Source organism: Lutra lutra, chromosome 15, assembly GCF_902655055.1.
Source record: "Lutra lutra chromosome 15, mLutLut1.2, whole genome shotgun sequence".
In the NCBI taxonomy this organism is placed as follows: domain Eukaryota; kingdom Metazoa; phylum Chordata; class Mammalia; order Carnivora; family Mustelidae; genus Lutra; species Lutra lutra.
In genome coordinates, this window is record NC_062292.1 from 19454411 (window position 1) to 19473038 (window position 18628).

At 38.1% G+C, this 18628-nt stretch overlaps 1 protein-coding gene across 9 annotated transcripts in view; it reads left to right on the forward strand.

Annotated features, from left to right (window-relative positions):
* SMG7 (SMG7 nonsense mediated mRNA decay factor) overlaps nt 1-18628 on the forward strand; it is a 95218-nt gene that overhangs the window by 25347 nt on the left and 51243 nt on the right. For 4 of the 9 annotated variants that reach the window (XM_047705687.1, XM_047705686.1, XM_047705689.1 and 1 more), the window contains exon 1: nt 12779-12909. The exons of 2 other annotated variants lie outside the window; for them this stretch is intronic. In XM_047705687.1, the coding sequence (XP_047561643.1) occupies nt 12794-12909 (116 nt within the window). In that variant the 5' untranslated portion in view covers nt 12779-12793. Of the gene's footprint in view, nt 1-12770; nt 12910-18628 lie in introns of those variants that run through there. 3 more of the 9 variants (XM_047705684.1, XM_047705688.1, XM_047705693.1) reach the window with 3 other exon arrangements.

Below are 18628 nucleotides of genomic sequence, written 5' to 3' on the forward strand. Positions count from 1 at the left end.
AGTTGTCTTCAGTAATGGTGACACTTATATCCACAAGCTGGAAAGTAATGATACAGGTGTATCGGTATCAGGTGAGATCATTAGGGAACAGATACCAGATGATAATAAGGTCAAGTTCCATTCTTCCTCCCATCTACCTCCCCTCTGGTGACAATCAATTACGTTCTTTTTTTTTTTTTTAAGATTTTATTTATTTATTTGACAGAGAGAGATCACAAGTAGACAGAGAGGTAGGCAGAGAGAGAGAGGAAGCAGGCTCCCTGCTGAGCAGAGAGCCCGATGGGGGACTCGATCCTAGGACCCTGAGATCATGACCCGAGCCGAAGGCAGAGGCTTAACCCACTGAGCCACCCAGGCGCCCCAATTACGTTCTTTATAGTTGAGAGTCTGTTTTTTGGTTTCTTTCTTTTTTCCTTTGTTCATTTGTTTTGTTTCTTAAATTCCACAAAAGGGTGAAATCATACGGTATTTGTCTTTCTCTGACTTATTTTACTTAGCATTATACTCTCTAGATCCATCCGTGTTGTTGTAACGGTCAAGGTTCCAGTCTTTTTTATGGCTGAGTAATATTCCTCTGTGTGTGTGTGTGTGTGTGTGTGTGTGTGTGTGTGTGTGTGTACGTACGTACACCATATCTTTAAGATACATCATATCTTTCTCCATTCCTAGACCCTTAGACTATTTCCATAATTTGGCTACTGTAAATAATACTGCAGTAAACATAGAGATGCATATATCTTTTTGATTTAGTGTTTTAATGTTCTTTGGGTAAATACCCAGTAGTGGAATCACTGGATTGTGTGGTAATTCTATTTTTAATTTTTTGAGGAACCTCCATACTGTTTTCCACAGCAGCTGCACCAGTTTGCATTCCTACCAACAGTGCATGAGAGTTCCTTTTTTCTCCACATCCTCATCAATACTTCTTGTTTCTTGTGTTTTTGATTTCAGCCATTCTGACAGGTGTGAGGTGATAGCTCGTTGTGGTTTTGATTTGCATTTCCCTGATGATTAGGTGTTTCTTTCCTTCTTCTTCTTCTTCTTCTTCTTCTTTTTTTTTTTTTTAAGATTTTACTTATTTATTTGACAGCGAGAGAGGGAACACAAGCAGAAGGAGTGGGAGAGGGAGAAGCAGTCTTCCCACCAAGCAGGGAGCCCCACGCGGAGCTTGATCCCAGGAATCAGGACCTGAGCTGAAGGCGGACACATAACGACTGAGCCACCCAGGTGCCCCATGGAAAGTTTTAAAGTTTAATAAAGGGGTGGTTTTAATGTACTAGTTCTCAAAAGTATGGTCCCCTGACCAATAGCATCAGTATCACCTGGGAACTTGTTAGAAATCCAAAATCTTGTGTCCCATCTCAGACCTGCTGAATCAGAAACTGTGGGGATCAAGTTCAGTAACCATTTTCAGAGGCTTTCAAAGAGATTTTGATATGGTTTGAAGTTTGAGTAAGGGCCAATACACTATAGTTCAGGAAGTATGAAGACTGAGAAAAAGCTAAGTTTGGGCAGTCATTGTTAACTCTTGAGAAAATTTGTAGTATTAAATTGCCATCAGTACTGTTCATGCTCCTCAGTTTTTTTTTTTTTTTAATATAGAATGTGCATTTTATGAAATGTGTAGATAACGCATTTTAATCAGATTATGATCATAGGGCATATACTTTTAAATCACATTAGTTGTGTGGAAACGTGGCGATTCACAGACCTGTACCCCTGGGGGTTATAATACATTATATGTTTATAAAAAAATTTTAAAATTATAAAAAAAAATAGCACGTTGAGGGCACCTGGGTGGCTCAGTTGGTTAAGCATCTGCCTTCGGCTCAGGTCATGATCCCAGGGTCATGGGATTGAACCCCCCATCAGGATCCCTGGTTTGTGGGGAGCCTGCTTCTCCCTCTCCCTATGGCTACTGCTCTGCCAGTTTGTATTCTCTGTCTGTAGGACACCTTCTCTGTCTGTCAAATAAATAAAATTTTTAAAAAATATTTTTAAAAAAATAAATAAATCAATCACATTGGTTGAGGTAATCAAAATGCATTCATTTTAACTCTACAGTTAATGAACTTTACGGAAACATACCCTCTAACCACCACCCTGATCAAGATATAGAATACTTCCAAATCCCCCAAAATACTGTCCCAGACTCCTTTGCAGTATGTCCTAACCCTCTGTATGCGTCAGGCAATTGTTCTGATTTGTATCACTATAATTACTTTTGCTTGTTCTAGAACTTGGTATTGGTAGTCCTTTGAGTTTCATCATTCTAGTGAGTATGAATTGGTATTTTATTGTAGATTTACATTTCCAGATGACGGAAGATGTTGAGCTTCCTTCCATGTGCTTAATGGGCCATTTGTGTATCTTCTTTTAGTGTTTAAATCATTAGTCCATTTTAAAAATTGGATTGCTTTATTGTTGAGTTCTCTTTATATTTTTTCAGTGTAAATCCTTTGTGTTTGTATACACACACATATATCCCAGTCTGGCTTGCCTTTTCACTCAATTATTTTGAGGAGCAGGAGTTTTAAATTTTAATGAATCCAATTTATTGGTTTACTTTTTCTTTTATTGACTCTTGCCTGTATGGAATTCTTTATTTGCCCTGGGCTAGTGAAAATTTTCTCCTAGAAATTTTATAGATTTAGGTCTGTGATCCATTTTGAATTAATTTTTGTGTGTGCTGTGATGTATCACTTAAAGTTAATTTTTTCTAGTTTTTAAATTTTTATCTCCAATTATACCAGCACTACCATTGAAAACATTTTCCCCTGTTACAGTGCCTTGACACTTTTGTTAAACATTATTTGGCTGTACACACAGACACATTGATACACATGTACCTACATACATGCATAGATGAGTCCATTTCTGTACTCTGGTCTGTTCCATTGATCTATATGTTTATTCTTATACCAATACTATACTGTTTTGATTATTACCGCATAAAAGTTTGAAATCTGGTAGTGTAAGTTCTCCCACATTTATTCTTTTGGAACATTGTTTTGGTTATTCTAGGTTTTTCCATTTCCAGATAAATTTTAAAGCCAACCTGTCCGGTAGTTTCTACCAAAAACAGCCTCCTAGGTTTTGACTGGAATTGTATTCTAACTATAGATTAGTTTGGGGGGAATTATGTTGATCTTTTTGAAGTGAGCTTTTATTTGTTTTCTGGTTTTTGTTTTCTGCTTTTCATTATTTTCTTCTACTTAATTTTGGTTTAATATACTCTTTTATAGTTTAAGGTAGATGCTTAGATTAATGCTTAAGACCTTTTTTATTTTCATATAGGCATTTAAAGTTATAAAGAGCTCTCTGAGCACTGCCTTGTTGCGTCCTACACATTATGTTTCATTTTCATTCGATTTCAAATATTTTCCCATTTCCTCTGTGATTTCTTCTTTTGCTCCATGATTATTAAGAAATGTATTATTTCATTTCTAATTAGATGAGGAATTTTCCCAGCTGTCTTTCTGTATTGATTGGTAGTTCTGTGGTTTTGATTCTTTTAAATTTCTGAAGATTTATTTTGTGATTCACATGTGGTCTTTCTTGCTGGATGGATGTGCACTTGAAAAATACATGTATTCTTCTGTTGGGTAAAGTGTTTTAGAAATGCCAGTTAGAAGTTTGATTGATAGTATTGGTCTAATTCTGCCAGTTTTCTGCCCACTTTCTGCCTAGTTTTCTGTCAGTTATTGAGAGAGGAGTTTTGAACTCTCCAAATAATTGTAGATTTATCTATTTTTCTTTTCTCTGTCTCTTTTTATTTCTCCTGTTTATTAGGTATCCTCTAATAATCCTCTAATTATCCTCTAATAATCCTCTTTTGGTTTCTCTGGCGTTTATAATATGCATTTTTATATATACCACTTTAAATATAATATAAAATCTTAAGTGGTGTAATTCCATCTCCTTTTGTTTGTACTGTTAGATTTTCATTTTTATTTTGTAGGTTTGTTTGTTTTTGGGGGGGAGGGGTAGAGATGGAGGGAGAGAGAGAATCTTTTTTTTTTTTAAAGATTTTATTTGACAGAGAGAGAGATCAAAAGCAGAGAGAGAGAGAGAGAGAGAGAGGAGGAAGCAGGCTCCCTGCCTAGCAGAGAGCCTGATGTGGGACTCGATCCCAGAACCCTGAGATCAGGACCTGAGCTGAAGGCAGAGGCTTAACCCACTGAGCCACCCAGGCAGCCCCGGGAGAGAGAGAATCTTAAGCAGACTCCATGCCTAGTGCAGGGTCTGATGCAGGCTTTGATCTCACAACCCTGAGGTCATGACCTGAGCCAAAGTCAGAGTCAGATGCTTAACCTGCTGAGCCACCCAGGTGTCCTCTTTTTTATTTTGTTTTAAAGTCATTTATTTTTTATTTAGTTTTTTTAGTAATCTCTACTCAGCATGGGGCTTGAACTCAAGATCCTGATATCAAGAGTTGCATGCTCTTCCAAGTGGGCCAGCTGGGCACCCCCCCCTTTTTTCCCCCTTTATTTGTTTTAAACCCTAGACTACATGTTATTTTTGTTTAAAAGTTAGTTAATTTTTTTTTTTTTTTAAGATTTTATTTACTTACTAGACTGCAGGGGAGGGAACACAAACCAGGGGCGGGGGAAGGGAGAAGCAGGCTTCCCGCTGAGCAGGGAGCCCTATGCGGAACTCTGTCCCAGGACCCTGGGATCATGACCTGAGCCGAAGGCAGATGCTTAACAACTGAGCCACCCAGGTACCCCAAAAGTTAGTTAACTTTTAAGGAAATTAAAAAACAAGGAGAAAAACATTATTTTATATTTACTTACATATTTTTCATTTCTGGCATTCCTTATCTCTTTGTGTAGTTCCAGGTTTCTGTGTGGTATCTTTCTTTCTAGCCTCAAGAACTTCCTTTTTAAAATATTCCTTATGGTATTGATCTTCTGGCATCAAATTTCCTCAGCTTCTGTGTTTCTGAAATTGTCCTTATTTCACCTTCAGTTTTAAAGGACATTTTTGCTGGATATCTAATTATAGGTTTGATAAGGGCTTATCCTTCTCCCCCTCCCAATATTTTGAAGCTATTACTTCATTATTTTTCAACTTATATTACTTTCTGAGAATATGGGCATTAGTCTTATCTTTATTCCTCTTTATATAATGGATCCTTTTTCTCTCCCTGCTCTGAAAATTTTCTTTTTATCATTGAATTTCAGCCATTTGATTACAGTGTCTTTGTATGGTCTTCTTTTGTGTTTAAATGCTCAAGGTTTGTTGAGCTTCTTAGATCTCTAGGTTTGTAACTCATCAAATTTGAAAGCTATTCTGTCATTTCTTTACATATTTTTTTATATAATTGATATGAGTCAGATTTGATATGAACTCTTAACTTCCTGGGGTCTGTTGTCCAGTGAACTGGTAATTTGATTTTGTAAATATGATACAGAGCTGTAAATGCAATTTTTAAAAATAAGGCAGTGAAGGGGCACCTGGGTGGCTCAGTCAGTTGAGCGTCTGCCTTCGGCCCAGGTCCTAATCCCGGTATCCTGGAATCGAGCCCTTCATCAGGCCTCCTGCTCTGCGGGGAGCCTGCTTCTCCCTCTTCCTCTGCTTACTGCTCCCCTGCTTGTGCTCTCTCTCTGTCAAATAGATAAAATCTTTAAAAAAAAAAAAAAAGATTAAAAAAAAATTAAGGCTGTGAAGTTTACCACAATAACTGACTCTTTTCCAGATGAGTTCTCTGTGGCATGCAATGCTGTTTGATGGCATTTTATCTACAGTAGAACTTCTTCCAAAATTGGAGTCAATCCTCTCAAACCCTGCAGTTTCTTTATCAGCTAAGTTTATGTAATATTCTAAATCCTTTGTCATTTCAACGGTCTTCAAAGCATCTTCACCAGGAGCAGAGTCCATCTTAAGAAACTACTTTCTTTGCTCACTCGTAAGAAGAAAGTCCTCATCCATTCAAGCTTTATCAGTGGATTGTAGCAATTCACTCACATCTTCAGGCTCCATGTAATTTTCATTCTCTTTCGCCCACTTCTGCGGTCACTTCCTCCACTGAAGTCTTGAGCTCCTCAAAGTCATCCCTGAAGGTTGGAATCAGCTTCTTCCCAAATGCTGTTAATGTTGATATTTTGACCTCTTCAGATGAATCTTGAATGCTCTTAATGGCATCAAGAATTGGGAATTTTTTCCAGAAGGTTTTCAGTTGACTTTGCCTAGACCCATCAGAGGACTCACTATCAATGGCAGCTATAGTGTTGTGAAAAAATAATTTTTATTTATTTTTAAGATTTTATTTATTTATTTGGCAGAGAGTGTGAGATAGTACAAGCAGTGGGAGAGGTAGGCTCCCTGCTGAGCAGGGAGCCCAATGCAGGAGTTAATCCCAGGTTAAACCCTGGGATCATGACCTGAATAAAGGCAGACACTTAACCAGCTGAGCCACCCAGGTGCCCCTGAAATGTATTTTTTAAATACAAAGTCTTGAAAATCTAAATTACTCTTTGATCCATGGGCTACAGAAAAGATGGTTGTGTCAGCAGGCATGAAAACAATATTAATCTTGTCCATCTCCATTGGAGTTCTTAGGTGACCAGGTGTATTATTATTATTATTATGCAGTAATATTTTGAGAGGACTCTTTTTTTCTAAGCAGTAGGTCTCAGTGGTGATTTAAAATACCAGTAAACCGTGTTGTAAACAGATGTGCTGTCATCCAGGCTTTGGTGTTTCGTTCATAGAGCACACAGGCCGAGGAGATTTAGCATAGTTTTAAGGGCCCTGGGGTTTTGGGAATGGGAAATGAGCATTGGCTTCAACTTAAAGTTGCCAGCTGCATTATCCCTTGACAAAAGAGTCAGCCTGTACTTTGAAGTTACGAAACCAGGCATTAACTTCTCCTCTCTAGCTGTGAAAGTCCAGGATGGTATCTTCTTCCGATACAAGGTTGATTTGTCTACACGGAAAGTCTGTTGTTTAGCCACCTCCACGAATTATCTTGCTACGTCTTCTGGATAACTCAGTGCAGCTTCTGTATTAGCACCTGCTTCTTCACCTCATGCTTCTATTTTATGGAGATGGCTTCTCTCCTGAAACCTCATGAACCGACCTCTGCTAGCTTTCAGGTTTTTCTTCTGCAGCTTCCTTACCTCTCTCAGTTTGCGTAGAATTGAAGAGAGTTAAGGCCTTGCTCTGGGTTAGGTTTTGGTTTAATGGAAGGTCGTGGCCAGCTCGATATGCTTAGACCACTCAGACTTTCTCCAGATCAGTAGTGAGGCTTCTTTTATCTCTTGTGTTTTTGCTGGAGCACAACTTTTCATTTCCTTCAAGAACTTTTTGCTTTGAGAGTAAAAGTTGGCTGTTTTGTGCAAGAGGCCTGTCTAGACTTTCCTTGTGCCTTCCTCATTAAGTTTCATCATTTCTGGCTTTTGATTTAAAAAGAGACATGTGACTCTCTTCACTTGAACACTTAGAGGGCCATAGTAGAGATATTAATAGGCATAATTTCAGTACTGTGTCTCGGGTAATAGGGAAGCCCAAGGAGAGGGGGAGAGATGGAGCGGCTGGTTGGTGGAGCAGTCAGAACGCACACAACATTCATTGATTAAGTTCGCTGTCTTAGGGGCGCCTGGGTGGCTCAGTGGGTTAAAGCCTCTGACTTCGGTGCAGGTCATGATCTTGGGGTCCTGGGATCGGGCCCCGCATCGGGCTCTCTGCTCAGCAGGGAGCCTGCTCCCCCCCCCACTCTCTCTCTCTCTCTGCCTGCCTCTCTGCCTACTTGTGATCTCTGTCTGTCAAATAAATAAATAAAAAATCTTAAAAAAAAAAAAAAAGTTCGCTGTCTTATATGGGAATGGTTTGTGGTGACCCCAGACAGTTGCAATAACGTCAGAAATCACTGATCACAGAATATCGTAACAAGTGTAATAATAATATTATGAGACAATTTGAAATATTGTGAGAATTACAAAAATGTGACACAGAGACATGAAGTGAGCAAATGCTATTGGAAAAAGGGTACCAGTAGACTTCCTGGACACAGGGTTGCCACAGACCTTCTATTGTTAACAACTGCAGCATCTGTGAAGCACAGTAAAGCAAAACACAATAAAACAAGTATGCCTGTATACTGACGACTCCCAAATGAATATCTGTAGTCCAGACCTTTCCTTTAAACCCCAGACTCTAACTACCTGTCAGTTCATTCCCTTGGATGTATAATAACCATCTCAGAATTACCATTGTTACCAAGCACAATAGCAAGAGCTTATGTAATACCATGTGCCAAGCACTGTTATCCCAAAATGGACTCTTCTCCATATACCTACTTGTATCATCTTCCTTTTGTTAGTAAATGGCTAGTCCACCCTTCTAGCTGGCCAGGAATCATTTTTTTATCCCCCCCCCACCCTTTTCCCTTCACTCAGTAAACTGTTGTTGGTCAAAGTCTGATGACAGCTGTCTATATTGCTGTCTACTGGACCAAGCCAGTTAATTCTGTTGGATGACTCAGTCAGCCAGTGGCTCAGCCTGACCTGAATGGCCCAAGACAACCTCACTCAACTGTCTGGACCCTCAGCTGAGATGACTGTGATAGGTGGGAAAACTGGGTCTCCTTGTTCCAAGTGGTCTGTCATCCTTGGCTTTATAACATGATGATGATGTTAGCAAAAGGGCAGGCTCAAATGCACAAGTGCTTATCAACCTCTTTCTGTTACATTTGGTGAAGTCCAGTTGGCCAAAGTAAGTCACAGTGTTCGGCCTATGGTCAGTATGTGAAGAGATTAATAAGGGTACAGATGCCAGGTGGTGTGTGATTCATTGGGGGCCATTAATATAACAGTCTTCCATATGCCTTCCATGATCTGTATCCAGTTAAATTACTTGATTTTAATATACCACCCCTTTCTGAAGATAGGAAAATAGTAAGGAACATGACTAGCTAAAACTGATGTCTGGAAATATGGGCTAAATAATGTTTTTTTTGGTAGAAAAATCAGTTTTGACTTCTGTATATCTTTTTTTTTTTTTTTAATTTCAGAGACCATGTAGAAGTAGAGAGTACTATATGTACGATAATAATTTATAGGTTTTTTTTTTTTTTTAAGATTTTATTTATTTGTCAGAGAGAGAGCACAATTAGGGGGAGCAGCAGGCAAAAGGAGAAGCAGGTTTCCCGCTGAGCAAGGAGCCAGATCTGGGATTTTTTTCTAGGACCCGGAATCATGACCCTAGCCAAAGGCAGACAGACATTCAACTGACTGAGCCACCCAACTGACTGAACCACCCAGGCACACCTAGATTCTTCGATTTAGTTAAGTCAGATGGTATCTTGTTGCTAGCTGAGTTAATTAACTTGCCCATTTTTCGTATCATTCCCCCATTCCACATCAGGAAGTAGTACTTTACTTTTGTTTAACTTTAACTAGTATGGTGTTTTACATTATATAAAGGCTGTTTGCTCTTTTTTTTTTAATCTAATTTTTGTTCCATGTCACCTCTCAAAGCATATAGTCACATACTTGTTTACTTCAGATCAACTCTGTACTTTGTCTTGTGTTGCCCTGATGTAATTTTTTTCTCTTATTGTCCTTTCCAATGAATCTAGTCTGTTACTACATTAATATTTATTTTGATTCTAGTGTCTACTCATATTTTAGCTTTTGTTTTTCTGTCTTTGGTATTCTGTTAACCTTCTCTTACATTATAAGTATGTGCAAGCACTTACTTTATTATGTCTTCAAAAGTAGTCATACCTGATCTTTTATATTTTCAGATGCTAATTTTATTAAAAATTGATTTCCTTTTGGGCACCTGCATTTTGGGACTGAGTCACAGTCCATTGAACATCCTGCTCTCAGTTTCAGCTCAGGTTGTGATCTCAGCGTTGTGAGATGAAACCCTGCATTGGGCTCTCTGCTCGGTATTGAGTTTGCTTGAGGTTCTGTCTCCTTCTTCCTCTGCCCACTCATGCTCTCTCTGTCTCTCAAATAAATAAATAAATCTTTTTTTTTTTTTTTAAGTTATTATTAGACAGAGATCACAAGTAGGCAGAGAGGCAGGCAGAGAGAGAGAGGAAGCAGGCTCCCTGCAGAGCTCAATCCCAGGACCCTGAGATCATGACCTGAGCTGAAGGCAGAGGCTTTAACCCACTGAGCTACCCAGGCGCCCCTAAATAAATCTTTTTTAAAAATTGCTTTCCTTTATTTTTCCTTTTTTTTTACCCTAAAAGGCATTTAGTTTTCATTTTTTCTGTGTTAAATAAGTAATATAATATTATCTTGTGTTTTATTTCCATAAGGTACAGAGTTGTTACATAGAATGCATTTTTTTTTCTCCAAAGGCATTGGGTTTGGTAGAATCGAAAACCATTGTTTTGGCATATCTCATCTAACGTAGAAATTGAGATGAGGGGGAGATAGCCTTCCAATTGTTGATGGTTTACTCTAAATTTTTTTTCTTTTTTTAAATTTAAATTCTGTTAGCCTTAACCTTAATTTCTTGTTCAGCGCACTTGGGTTATTGACTTTATCCGTATTCTATGGAGGTTTCAAATTTTATCTTTTTTTTTTCCTTTAAGACTTATTTATTTGAGAGAGAGCACATGTGTGCACTTAGCAAGGGAGGGGGCAGAGGGAGAAGCATACTCCCCTTGAGCATGGAGCCAGATTCTGGTTTGATCCCAGGACCCTGAGATAATGACCTGAGCCAAGGCAGATGCTTAACCGACTAAGCCACCCAGGCCTCTCTCAGATTTTGTATTTCTATACAGATAGGTACTGTATTGTTCTATATAGATTCTAGTGTGTGGAAAACAATCTGAATTTCAGATAGCCAAGAAAATGATTATGGATTTTTCTAATGGACTGTATAAAATAGTAGATTTTCTGAACCTAGAAGGAAGTATGTTATTCCTGGTTATCAGGTGAAAAAAACCTTAGAAATTGTTTTCCTCGAAGACTTTTGAGACTACTGTCAGTTTGAGAAACCGAATTTTTAGTGTCTTGGCCTTTTGAGAGACCAGGTAGTCCAAATTAACATAAATTTGCTTCATACACTTTAGTTTGGCAGGCATAGCCAGGTACCAGGTATACAGAGTTGCGCAGAATAGTCTCTAGTGGAGGAAATAACTTCCTCATAGCGCTGGGTGCTAAGATAGAGGTGGGTGTTAAGATGCACTGGGAGTGCTTGGCCAAGCCAAAGGTGTTATATAGAATTGCTGAGTTTTAAATAAGAGAAGGAGTTAACCAGGTAAGGAGGGAAGGAGGACGGCATTCCAGGTTGAGTGAAAGAGCATGAGTAGAGATACTGAGAAACAAAATAACCAAGAACTAAAAATAATTTAATTTTATTAGGTCATAAAGTATAAAGCAGGGACCTGTGGGACCTCACATGCTATGCTAAGGAGCTTGGGTTTTATCATGTATTTTCTCAGTCTTCCACTAAAGTACAACTAAAGTCACTGGAGGTTGAATACCTGCTTTCGAAGTGAGGGGACGAAGTCCACACGCATCTCCTGCATGTTTGAAATTTCTCTTAAGACTTGTGTTCTGTTGTTAAATATTATGAATAACCTTGTCTTTTATTCTAGAATTGATTAGTGTGAGTTCTTAGCTTCAGTTTCTTAATTTATAGAATGAGAATAATAATAGCACTTACATCTTAGGATTGTTGGGAAGACGAATAACTGTCACGATAACAATGACAAAAATACTTAATTTTTTTGAGGGCTTCCAAGGAACAGTCCTAAATGCTTTATTTCTGTTACCTCATTTAATCCTCAAAACATCTCAATGAGGTAGGTACATTTATTTATCTCCTTCTTAACTTCTAACAAAACTAGGGCATAGAGACATGATTTTCCTAAGGTTACACAGCTAGTTGTTGGCAGAGCTTGAATGCACAGTCTGAATATAAGACTGTACTTAACTATTATTACATTATACTTGCATTCTTTGAGATCATGTGTGTAGAACATTTAGCACAGAATTTGCCACATAGTAATTGTAAGTGTAAGCAGTTATCAGCAGCCAATAATATTTACTTCACTTTGTTCATTTCTTTGAGTTAAATTGATGTCCCTAAGAAATTTTGCTATGTTTTTCTGTGGCTTGACTTACTCCCAGCATGCCATTAAATGCAAACTGTGTGACACACACACCCATGCTTTTAATCACTACCCTTTATTGCCTCCTCCTTCCTTGTGGATCTATGTCCACATTATATTTTAAATCCATGGAAGGCACCATATTTGTTTTTTTTCATCATTGTATATCCAGTCTTTCACACTATATCTAGTACATAGACATGACCAAATCGTTGTTTAGTGAGTGAATAGAGATCTAAAAACCTGATTTTTTTGGTTGACCTTAGAATTTAAACATCATTCATACCACCTATAATTGTGGTTTAATTGCTTTACATGTTTTTCCATTGGTAAACAGTATGGTTCACACCAGCCATTCTGCTCCTATGTTCTACAGGGCATGCTCACCTTGGAACTACAAAAACCCTGCTGGGTAACTGGTATTTGTTTGCCTTAGAGAGATCAGTCAGCTTTCAGAGAGAGAGGGAGATTAGATAATACTTAGATCTAAAACTAGAATGTTAGAAATATACAAAACAGCATATTAAAATGTGTATTCCAAGAAACTTAATACAAAAAGAAAAAAGTATTTTTCATTTGACTTTGGCATTAAATCATTTCAAATAAAGAGAAAATAATTTAATTTTTTTTCAAAGGAGTTCTCTGTTATTGTGGGTTAACTCATATTTTCCTCCTCTCCTCTGTCTAGAATGTCTTAAACCATTCTACCTTATGAGAAATTGGATGTTCTTGCAGATAGTCATTGTGGGAGAAAACGTTTCATTTAAGTCCCAGATGAGGACCGGAAACTTGAAATCAGAGGAGCATCTGAAATCAAGTAATATTAGGTAGGATAAAAATTACAAGGGATTTGTACATGTTTGTATTCCTTTTAGAGATGTATGTTATAGTATGCATATTCTGTGAGCACTAATGGAAGAGTTAGAGACTTTGCGAAGCATTTGCTATAGTCCAGGATGGGAAATGGGAATGCTAAGATTTTTTTTTTCTTTTTAATTTATGTGGCTTCATGAGAACTTTGGCATATGTTTACTTTGTCATGAGCATTTATATCTTGTAGTTGAAGGAAATTTTTAAAACATTTACTAACATAAATCTAAGACATATTTATGTTTATATATGAGGCTCTCTGAATATTCATGATAAGCATTGGGTCATTAGGGTCATGTGATCCATCTTATAGATTGTCCTTTAGTATGTTAATTCCTGTGTTTTGGGTTTCATATATAACAGTTCATTTGAGTGCAGGGAGCATCAGCTCTTACTTAGTTCTCTCTGTCTCCATGGATACAGTCCAGCCTCCCAGAGGCCTATAGAGATAGGTCTATGATTGCATGCTAGAGAAGCCCTCTCTAAGCACAGGGTGAGTTAGAAACTGTTGTCACAGCAGCTTGTAATGACACTTATAATGACAGAATGTGTGAAGGTGTCTGATCTCAGAGATGTAGCTTATAAATGAGAAGTGGTTGTTGCCCCTAGAAGTTGATAACCATGACAAAGACACCTGTAGCCAGTTCATTCCAGAAGACTTGCTTTGCTTTGCAGTGCTTAAGAACTCTGGACAGTCTATAGGTGGAACCTAACTAAGCTCTGCCACTTTCTAGTTGTGTGACTTTGGGCAAGTTATTTAACCACTTTGTGCCCCTGTTTCCTTGTCCATTATGGGGATAAACTCAGTACTTACCTGATAGATTTGTTGCGTGAATTAAAAATTGAATAAAATAGGAAAGCATGTAAACAGCACCTAGCAAATATTAAATGATTGAACTCTTATTATTAAGCTATTAGTTAATTCTTAACAGAGGAGTTTAGAGTCTGTAATCCGTTATCATAACATTGCTGTATTTTATATTTGCTTGATCTGTTATCAGGTCCAATATTTAAAATGTACCTGTTTAAGTTATGTAATCAAAACTACTGTTTGGAGAAAAGCAAAAAAACAAAAAACAAAAACAAAAAAAACTGTTTTGTAACTTGGATCTATCTCCCTCTGGTTTCATTTTTTGTACATAATAAGAACTTGGTCATCATGATGTATAAACAGTTTCTCTTTCTATTGTCCTAAATTTAGCATTATATGGCAGATGACAGTAGATGACAGGATTTTTGACCCCCCATCTTGGAATGTTTTCATCTTCAACCCCCTGTTCTGCTTCAGAAAGGATCCTGTGTCAGAAACCAGATTAGCAAAAGTAATTTGGTATTCACCGAAGTGTTGGTGTTATAATCAGATTATAGTCCTCCCTCTTGGAGTTTTCAGTTAGGTTCTTCTAAGGAACTTACTGGTTGTCTTGTTTATTTCTCATAGCAACTCTGAAAGGGAGTTTGTTTCCCTGTTCTACAGATGAGGAAACTGAAGTTTCTTGGAAAGAATCTCCAGCATACCACTACTAATATGTAGGAAACCCACATTCAGACTTTTTAAATTCTGTATCACTTTTCATTGCAGAAAATTGCCTCTTGTATGATGCACATTTTATCATTCATTAATTCAACAAAATTTTAGTGAATAGCTCTAGGTGTTAGGGATACAGCCCTGAACACTGTCTTCTCCCTCATTCCCATGGGCTCTTCTCTTTTTCTAGTTGAACTGTAAGCATGTAATCTTTATCCTTGTACTCAGCCATAGCGTATTTGAAGTCATCTGTATGTCTTTTATCTTCCACCTTATCTTGAGTTCCTTACAAGTAGGACCTACCATCATTAAGGCTAGCTATATTTTCATATTAATTTTTCCATTGTGTCTAATCCATATGGCTTGCAGAACTTTTTCTCAATTATTTTCTTTGCCTTTGGTAAGGTTCCCTTTCCTATTAATTTTGTAATTATCCCAGATATTCACCATTCTCTTCATTTTATCTACCTCTTATGTTCAGATACTGATCTGATCTCCTCCTTTATCTCTGAAAGTGATGTAGTGAGTGCATCTGTGAATTCTCTTGATACCTCTTCACCCCACACTACTCCAGATTCTTTTAGTACGTTTCCATCTAACCTTACCTCCCTCCAATTTCATTCTCCTTCTTTTTCAAAGGCAGTCTTACCTCCTGTCCTATTAATCACATTCTCATTTCCTTCCATATCTTCCAGAACCATGCTCTGTCAGTTTTGGGCTCACTTTCTGAAGTCTTCAAACGATTCCATTCTCCTAGCTTCATTTCTTCATTTTAAACGTGTTTAAGGCTCTACCATTATAAAATAGAAACTTCTCTTAATCACGACCCTCTTCCCTTTTTCCTCACTGGCTAGCATTTTAATTGACCTTAAGTTCTCTCTCTTTTTCTTTTTTCTTTCTTTCTTTCTTTCTTTTTTTTTTTTTTTTTTTTTTTTTTTTTTTTTTGAGAGAGGGGTAGAGAGCCCAGGTGAGTAGAATGAGGGGCAGAGGGAGAGAGAACTTCTTAAGCAGGCTCCACACTCACAGTGAGTGTGGAGCCTGACTTGGGGCTTAGTCTCATGACCCTGAGATCATGACTTGAGCCAAGATTAAGAGTGGAACACTTAAACAACTGAGCCACCCAGGTACCCCTAAACTTCTCTTTATTATGTTTCCTAGACCTCTGCAGTGTGACTGTCTTTTTTCTGCAGGGCTGTTGTTGACCCTTATTTCACCAAATCCAACCCACTTTCCAGTCCTCATAGTTATCTGCCCCTTAGAAATGAATATAGGTCTTTCTCTGTCTGACTTCACTCAGCATGCTGTACTCTGGGTCCATCCATGTTGTTGCCAACAACAAGGTCTCATCCTTTTTTATGGCTGCATGATATTTCATTGTGTATACATGCCACATCTTTATCCATTCATCTGTGGATGGATACTTGGGTTGCTTCTATATCTTGGCTATTGTAAATAATGCTGCAGTAAACATAGGGTGCATATATTTTTTTGAATTAGTGTTTTAATTGTCTTTGGGTACATACTCTGTAGAAATTGGATTATGTGGTATTTCTGTTTTCAGTTTTTGAGGAACCAAGGAACCATGTGATTTCACCTATATGTGGAATCAAAACAAAACAAATGAATAAACAAAAAGCAGAATCAGGCCTGTAAATAGATGGTTGCCAGAAGAAAGGAGGTTGGGGGAACAGGCAAAATAGGTGAAGGGGAGAGAGAGATACAGGCTTCCAGTAATGAAATGAATAAGCCACAGGAACAAAAGGTACAACGTAGGGAATCTGACCAGTGGTATTGTAATAGTGTTGTATAGTGACAGATAGTAGGTACACTTGTGGTGAGCATAGCATAACATAGAGTTGTTGAATCACCGTGTTGTACACCTGAAACTAATGTAACATTGTGTGTCAGCTATACTAAAAAAAAAAAAAAAAAAAAAAACAAAACATGAAAAGCTAGCTTTTCCCTTTTTCCATCAGGGAAATTACATTTTCTCTTACGGTTTTAACTATCATCAGTGTCCTGGTCACTCCAGCACTATATCCCTGGTCTTGATGGCTTTTCTGTGGTTGATACTGATCTCTAATTTCCTGCTTATACACCTGTATTTTCTCATATATCCAGCTGTCCAAGCTAACAAACTAGGAATGATTTGGACTGTTTTCTCTGCTTTAGCTTTCCTTCCGCTGATTTTACTTCCACGTATTTCTTGAATCTAGATTTTTCTGTCCATCTGTATTGTCACTTCCTCCCTTCCAGTTTCAGCCCTTTTAAAATCCATCTTTCGGGGCGCCTGGGTGGCTCAGTGGGTTAAAGCCTCTGCCTTCGGCTCAGGTCATGATCTCCGGGTCCTGGGATCGAGCCCCGCATTGGGCTCTCTGCTCAGCGGGGAGCCTGCTTCCTCCTCTCTCTCTCTGCTTGCTTGTGCTCTCTCTGTCTCAAATAAATGAATAAATAAAATCTTTAAAAAAATAAAAAATAAAAATAAATAAAATCCATCTTTCGGGGCGCCTGGGTGGCTCAGTGGGTTAAAGCCTCTGCCTTTGGCTCAGGTCATGATCTCAGGGTCCTGGGATTGAGCCCTGCATCGGGCTCTCTGCTCGGCGGGGAGCCTGCCTCCCCTCTATCTCTGCCTGCTGCTCTGCCTACTTGTGATCTCTCTCTCCATGTCAAATAAATAAATAAAATCTTTTAAAAAAATAATAAAATAAATTCCATCTTTCAGGCATGTTGTTGTAATCTTTTTTTTTTTTTTTTAAAGATTTTATTTATTTATTTGACAGAGAGAGATCACAAGTAGATGGAGAGGCAGGCAGAGAGAGAGAGGGAAGCAGGCTTCTTGCTGAGCAGAGAGCCCGATGTGGGACTCGATCCCAGGACCCTGAGATCATGACCTGAGCTGAAGGCAGCGGCTTAACCCACTGAGCCACCCAGGCGCCCTGTTGTAATCTTTTAAAAATGAAATTCTGACAATGCTGTGCTCCTGCTTAAAACTCAGCACTGGTTTCCTATTACTTAAAAGATAGAATCTGAGCTCTCTAACATGTCATGCAGGCTCTCAGAATCTGCTTTCTGCCTTGGTTCTCCAGCTCATCTCCTGTGGCTTTCTACCTTATATTTTATGTACCAGTCTCCCACCTTCACTGATGTAGCTTAACTTTTATTATTATGTCGCTTTCTCTGCCTGGTAGAAGAATTCCTTCTTGCCTTTGATATTTCCAGACCAGGGCTATCACTTAACAAAACTAGATACACATTTTCAAATAACAGAAACTGTAGAATAAATGTTTAGCACTGGATAATGTCAGGAGACTTGAAACTTCATGACAATCTAGAAAGTGCCATAGAGAGAAAGCAAATAAGTGTTTTTGTTACCTCTTACTGAGAAGAGCTCCTCCAGCAGCATCTTCCCTGGGTGTTCTTTTCGAAGTGAAATTCAACAGTACAGTGATGGGATTTTTCTTTTCTTTTTTTTTTTTTTTTTTTTTATAAATACCATGAGACTTGGTGATATCTTAGAGCTCTACTTAGATCATGTGTTTCGTGCATGCATGTGTAGGCTTATACTCACCTTAAGTATGTGGCCTACTGTTTTGCACAAATGAATATGATTAGGTTATTATATTTATAATTATAATTGATGAATACTTTTATTATCCCAAGTACTTCTTAGTACTCTATGAAAATAAGTAAACAAATTAACTTAAAATAAAACCTGCTGTGGCTTTTATTTAAATTTCAGAAAAAGAAATATATTCTAGCCTTACCTCCTGAAACAAAAGAAGCTGATTCACCTTTCTTTAGCAGCTGTGAGTTTAGAAGATGTTGGTTTATTTTCCTTTGTTCTGCTCATAGAAGAAACGGGTTTAGAAGTTCAGGTAGAAGGAATCTTCTACCCTGTCTACCTGTTTTGGAGCGATCTTGTATTTTATTTTATTTATTTAATTTTTTTAAAGGTGTATTTATTTTAGAGAGAAGGAGCACATGGGGGGAGGGACAGAGGAGGAGGGAGAGAGAGAGAATCTCAAGCAAAACTCCCTGCAGGGCTTGATCCTAGGACCCTGAGATCATGACCTGAGCTGAAATCAAGAGTTGGATGCTTAACTGACTGAGCTACCTGGGCAACCTTGGAGATACCTTGTATTTTAAACCAC